Source organism: Nilaparvata lugens, chromosome 3, assembly GCF_014356525.2.
Source record: "Nilaparvata lugens isolate BPH chromosome 3, ASM1435652v1, whole genome shotgun sequence".
NCBI classification, from domain to species: Eukaryota; Metazoa; Arthropoda; class Insecta; order Hemiptera; family Delphacidae; genus Nilaparvata; species Nilaparvata lugens.
This window is the reverse complement of record NC_052506.1, coordinates 96,120,750-96,127,651: the sequence shown is the minus strand read 5'-3', so window position 1 is coordinate 96,127,651 and position 6,902 is coordinate 96,120,750. Positions and strand designations below refer to the sequence as shown.

Below are 6,902 nucleotides of genomic sequence, written 5' to 3'. Positions count from 1 at the left end.
CCATTTTTCTTTGTCCATTTCACTATCGAATTGATATCCTGATTCATTATTCCAACTGTTTCATTAATTTTTGTTATGGGACAGCTTAAATAGATTTGAAGGTCGTCTGCATAAGTATGGAAACTGGAGAATTTGATAATGGAAGAAAGGTCATTAGCATACAAAGTGAAGAGGAGAGGGCCTATAATTGAACCTTGTGGTACTCCATGCATAACGTTTTTCCAAGTTGACTTTTTGTCACCGACAGATACACATTGTTTCCTACCTAATAGATAGGATTTAAACCAAACTAACGAGTTGTGACTGAAACCAAGAATAGCCAACTTATTCAGAAGGACTGTATGATCAACAGTATCGAATGCTTTAGAAAAATCAAATAGGGTGAGGATGGTGCATTTTCTTTGGTCCATAGCTAACCTTATATCATCAGTGACACGAAGCAGAGCTGTCTCAGTTGAATGGAATTTTCTAAAGCCTGATTGAAAGTTATGAAGCTTACTATTGTTGTCTAGAAATTTTACAACTTGAGCATGAATGAGTCCTTCTAGCACTTTGGACAATGCAGGTAAAATACTGATTGGTCTAAAATCCTCAACTTTATTGGGTGATGGAACTTTATTTAGAGGGCGAACCAGAGCAAACTTCCAGTTTTCAGGGAAAATGCCTTCTTCAAGTGACTTGTTGAAAATGTATGTAATGGTTGGTAAAACAGCAAATAACATCTTCTTGATAAATTTAATAGGAATTTTGTCTACACCCATAGCATTACTATGAATACGTTGAATTGCTCTGAAAGTGTCTTCTTCTGAGATTGGATGGAAATGAAATTGATCAGTGATTGGTAAATCTAAGTTTGTAACCTGCTCTTCAAGATCATCAATGTGATTAGCAATGACAACTTCGTCGCGTTGGTTAGAGTGTGAAACGAAATGGTCATTTATATTATTCAATGGTAAGTCAATTGTGGATTCGATTTCTCTTTGCCAAGCCCGAATTCTTTTATCCCTGCCAAAGTGATTTAGAGTCTTGTCTATTGTTTGTCATAAACGAATTCAAGTACCTAATCTTTGAGTTCCGTAATTCCTGTTTAACCCTATTTCTAAGGCTCCTATACTCTATCAAACTGTCCAAATCAAATGTCTTTTTCAGTTTTCTATTTTTGATCCAATTAATATTATAATCCTTTCCAAAATAGAAAGGACAACTTGAACCGGCAGATATAGGGCCATTGAATCGGTTCAGTAAAACGACCAGGGTCGCTGATAGCAGTTTCAGAAAGTCTTATTAGAATGTTCTACACAAACATTTGAATTATAGTATTCAGGTGTATTTTCAAATAATTAAGAATTAAATCTTGGTAGGTAATTGATAGGTGTCACTCTCCTCAATGTATTGGTCATCATCCTTCCTAGACAAAAAATACTGAGTTTGATTTTAATTTTGAATAAATAAGAAATTATGGTCTGTATATTAACACCACAAGATTGTAAGTTTATTATAAATAATTTTGATATTAAAAATAATTGTTTAGAATTTATCACTCCATTTTAAAGAGCGACTAAAATTGATATTAAATGATTACATTTTTTTTCAAGATTGTGCTCTTTTTTATTTTTAGCAAAGTCTCACCAAGCACATGCAACTTCACCTTATGGACGGCTCCACGGTTGCTGAACAACCACAACAGAAAGATAAAAGACCTCGAGCTAGAAGGAAGGATGCTGACATACCGAAATCCACCACTGCTGAATTACTGTCTAGTGTGATTGTCGATAAGCAGACTAAAGATCAGCTCCTGAATAAGGATGAATTCGACACCGATGAGGAAATCATCGACCAGCTGACTGAATCTCCTCCGCCGGGCTGTGCTGATGATGTGAGTTGATGCTAATTCAAGTAGATGAAACATTTGACTGAATATCAAAATTATTGTGATATCTTGATGTATAAGCTATTACAATTTCTCATTATTATCAATACAAATGATTTGATAAGTTAATAAATTGATAAGCCATTTTATTTAATTAAATAAGCCTGAGCGCTAAATATTTCTAAGATTGAGCAATTAACTCTAATTATTTCAGTTTTCTTGAATAAATTTATTTCTCAAATCTTTACACACTATCGACAATTTTTATCGTTATAAATTTTTCGTGAGGAATTTTATAAAGTTTTATCAATCGGGATCTTTTATATGTTTTTTACCTTTTTAAACCAAGTACAATTTGGTTGAATTCCGATAAATATTGATAGATAATATGGAATATCAGGCAAATTAGTGACTTACAGTGCAACTTTTATCGGGACTTTTATCTAATAATTATTCTTTTCTTTTAATAATTCTTGAGAATATAATCCAGTCTATTTTGATTTAACATTTATTTAAACAAAATTTCCTGGTAAAAAATTGTAAGGCTCTCATATTGGTGAATTTTTTTTTATCAACCTCATCTACTTTACGAATAAGACTTTCAAATGCTGTCTCATTGCATGATAATCTTGAAAATTGATTTGTTGTTTCAAGCGCCTATTTTTCAATATGATTCAGAATTGTATACAAAACAGCAGGTTTACCAGTATTCACAGCCTCTTCTCAGCTTCAGATCCTCTTTCCAAAATTTTCTCGCACGATACAAAGTACATTATTATTTATATTTAAAATCTCAACCACTGTGTATGGTGTTGCACCTCGAAACTCATAGTGTATCAACATCTATTGAACATGTTATGGATACTCAGGACTGAAGAGAATCAATCAGATAAGTCAATACTTCTTCAATCAGCTCTCAATCACGGTTAATCACGGTCAAGTTTTATATTCAATTGAGCTACAAAAATATTTTAAAATTATATTATTGGAAGTTAGTTCCAATAAATTGGATAAGGAAATACAATAAAATTGAAATTCATCCTCCATATCTATCTTGATCATTCATGAGAACTTTTCGTAACCAAACAACACAAGCATGGTCAACCATAACCTCAAAAGTCGAATGCACTTCTCATGCTATTTCCCTCTCTCACTTTGTTCACTGCTTCAAGCACGGTCTATATGGTGTAATTACCTCTTTCAGACTTCTTCTTGTGTTGTAAAAAATTACTGATATGAAAAAGTAGGAAATTATTATAAATTTCTACCAATGTTAGAGCTTTGTGGTTGAATAAGTAAAGCAAGCAAAATTGTAGGCTATTATCTTACTTGGGACTGCAAAAGAAAAATGTTTATTTTTATTTATTTATTTTATTTAATGATGAAGATACATTTGGACTATATTTTTCAAAATTGTATTAGAAATTGTAAGGGTTCTTTTTCAATGCGAAATTGTGCTCCATTCAGAAATCGAAAACATGCCCCATCGCCATCTTTTTTCTTTAACATAACCTCAGTCATTTAAACAAATGAGTTTGGAACAAACTACCACACTAACATGTGTAGTTGAATGTGCTTGTTGAATACACAATCTCAGATGACAGCTCAACTCAAAGCATATACATTTATTTAATGCTTTTGTAATGACATGAACATTTACTCACCTTGACAAAAAACACTTGAAGTGACGTGAAACTACAATGGAAACAGCAAATGAAACTGCCGTAATGGCCGATTAGAAGCATTGCCTTCAGTGTTGTCCGGTCGGTACTGAGTCTAGTGGTAGATTGCCAAATTGAGATCAAAAGACATGCCCCGCGCAAAAACGTGCCCCGGTCCCCCTACCATTGGGGGTGTGACAACACCAGCAGCACTTCCTGATAGCAATACTGTGAGGCACTCCTTTCCATAATTATTTATTGTACAATAAACAGTTTTGTCTTCTTTCCTAGCCAAAACTTTTGAGCCCTTGAAATTCAGTAAGAAAGCTGACTCATCCATATTGAACACTCTTGTTGGGCCACTCAGAATCGCGTTATTTTGTGACTCCTCAAGATAATTTTCCACTTCCATGAACCAATTCAACAACCTTTCACTGTTCACTTCACCACAGTTTTTTTGTCAAATTTTGAGAAATTCGAACACTGATGTTGGGATGTCTCTTTAAAAAACCTTCATACCATTTTCGTCCGAAATGTCATTTTTAAATTCTTTTGAGAGTCTTGAGACACTAATTATTTCTTTAGAAATTGGGAATCCAGCTTTTGTCATCTCCAAGACCCATTTCACAAGAAGTTCCTCTTCGTTTTTTAACATTAGTGTTTCAGGACCCATGTTTTTTTCTGGGTAGTTAGATGCCTCTAACTTTTTACGTCAGTGTAGTTGTAGGAACCTTGTACTGCTTTGCTGCTTTTTTATGCCTAGCTCGCCTTTTCTGAGAGCAATGATGGCTGCTTCCATGTCTTTATCTCGTGTACTGTCTTAGATAGTCCGGTGGCTCTGACGAAAGATCCTCCATCAACTCGCAAATCCTGACAGTTTGACGTTCTCTTATTGGGCGGCGCGGATCTTTTTTGGTGTCAGAACGGTAAGGTAGGTACGTGAACTGATATTTGGGAGGTACGGTACGCATTCACTTCCTTCCAATGTAAAACATTTCAAATTAACATCCTGGCAATAGGTGGCCTCCATTTCTCGGGATAGAACATCTGCAGTTTGGCTCTTTTTTCCAGACAGGCAGTTCAATATCAAATTCTTGTGTTGCTAAAAACCATCTAGACAGGTGATTTTGATTGAGTTTAGCCATCTTGAAAAATGTTAGAGCTTTATGATCGGTGTTGATGAATATCTTGTTTCCTAAGAACAATGTCCGATATTTGGTGCACATTTCCACAATACTCAATAGCTCTTTTTCCGTCACCGAATAACGTCTTTGAGCGGAATTTAACGCTTTACTGAAGAATACTAAAACTCCTATTCCTCCTAGTTCATATTTTTCAAAAATTTCAGCGCCTATAGCATAGTCCGATTCATCTACATTGATGAAGAAGGCTTTGTTTAAATCCGGATGTTCTAATATAACGGCATTAAGAAATACGCCTTTCAACTGTTGAAAAATTGCCTTCTCGGTCTCAGTCCATATCCAAGGTTTGTTAGAAGATGGTATGTGACTTAATTGAATGATGGAGTCAACATAAGAATGGTGGAGTTGCTATCTTTGTAAGACAGGATCTCAACTCTCAAAGTCGGGAATTATGTTTGGACTTCCCACGCATTGATCGTGAATTTGAGTACACCTGTACCGTTATTAGAGCCAATAAAGTTATTATTGTATCTTTGTACAGATCACCTTATGGAGATCCAAAACTATTTCTAGATAAATTGGAGGAACTTCTTATATGCATGTCAAGAAGTTGCTATAACGGCTATATTCTTGTATTTGGAGGTGACTTAAATTCTGCTTTTGATATAAATCAAGAAACTTGTCATTTATACAATTTAAAAAATTTATTGAGACAATTCAATCTTAGACGTTTTAATACTCTGCCTACAAGAGATCAAGCATTTCTTGATAACGTTTTCTCAAATACTCATCCTGATACGACAATTTCAAGTGTCATTGAATTCCCATATTCGGATCATGACTGTGTGATTATATGTGTACCGGATTGTTCTATTAAGACCAGTATTAACAAATTTGTTGCAATTACTACAAGACCTGTCACTATAGATGAGATGTTACAATTTAACCAGGCTCTGACTTTGGTAGACTGGAAGGCTGTCTTGGATAAGCCAGATCCCAGCGTCATGTTCGAATCCTTTCTAAATGTAGTTTTGTATTATTTCAATCTAACTATTCCCAAAATGACCTGCAGGAAAAATAAATCCTTAGTTAAGAATAGAAAGAGAACCAAACGTAAGGCTGACTGGTATACACCTGAGCTTGGAAGGTTGAAGATTTTATTGACTATCTCTCATGAAAACTTTAAAAAAGTAAATACCGAACATGCTAAAACTGTTTATCAAAGATGTAGAGCACTGTACAAAAAGTCATTAGATGAGGCCAAGAGAGAGTCTATTGTTTCAATTATTGAGTCCTCGAATAACAGTTGCAGGAAAGCATGGCAGATAATCAAAACGATATCTTCAAGTAAATGTGTTAAAGGTTTCACCACTCCAATGCCAAATATTTTGAATGAATATTTCATACGATCGGTTGATGATGTCCATGAAAAGATAGTGAAGCCATCCATATCAGCCATCGAAATGCTAAATGAAAGTGTTGATAAAGAGCATAATGCCACTTTTTGTTTTCATGAAGTCAGTCAAGAAGTTGAGAGTCTCTAGAGTGGTTTATAATCTAAAGCCATCTAGAAGCGAGGATTTCTATGGCTTATCCAGTTGCCTTTTTAAAAGTATTGCAGGTGCAGTGGTACCAGCACTGACTCAATGTATAAATATCTGCATTTCAAAAGGTATTTTTCCTAATGTGTTAAAAGTGTCCAAGGTCGTTCCGGTTTATAAAAAAGGTTCTAAAGAAGAACCGTCTAGCTTTAGACCTATTCAGATAGTGCCTGTGTTTTCAAAAGTGCTAGAGATTGTCATGTACATACAAGTATACGAATATTTGATAAATATTAAAGTGTTATCAGAACATCAATTTGGTTTTGTGAAGGGGAAGATCTACCACTGACGCCTTTGATTCCCTGATAAAATTTGTGATCGAATCATTTGAGAGTAAGTCTTTTGCTCAGGCCACATTCTGTGACCTGAGCAAAGCATTTGACTGCGTGGAACACAATATCCTGCTGGATAAATTGGCATTTTATGGAATCACTGGGAAGAGTCAGTCTTTTTAGATCCTACCTTAGTGAACGAAAACAGGTTGTATGTGTGGGCAATAATAAATCAGATCTTGCCAGAGTGAAGTATGGTGTCCCCCAAGGATCAATTTTGGGACCTCTCTTATTTGTGATTATGATTAATGATCTCCCTCTCTCACTCAATAGTAAGACTGTGTTGTACGCTGATG

The 6,902-nt window shown here is 34.9% G+C and overlaps 1 protein-coding gene across 1 annotated transcript; it reads left to right on the top strand.

Annotated features, from left to right (window-relative positions):
* The first annotated feature begins 1,622 nt into the window (after window positions 1–1,622).
* Window positions 1,623–6,532, top strand: LOC120350663. The gene is made up of 2 exons (XM_039425171.1): window positions 1,623–5,156; window positions 5,210–6,532. Exon 2 carries the CDS (start codon window positions 5,273–5,275, stop codon window positions 6,215–6,217), a length of 945 nt encoding a protein of 314 aa, XP_039281105.1. The 5' UTR covers window positions 1,623–5,156; window positions 5,210–5,272; the 3' UTR covers window positions 6,218–6,532.
* The last annotated feature ends 370 nt before the right edge of the window (window positions 6,533–6,902 follow it).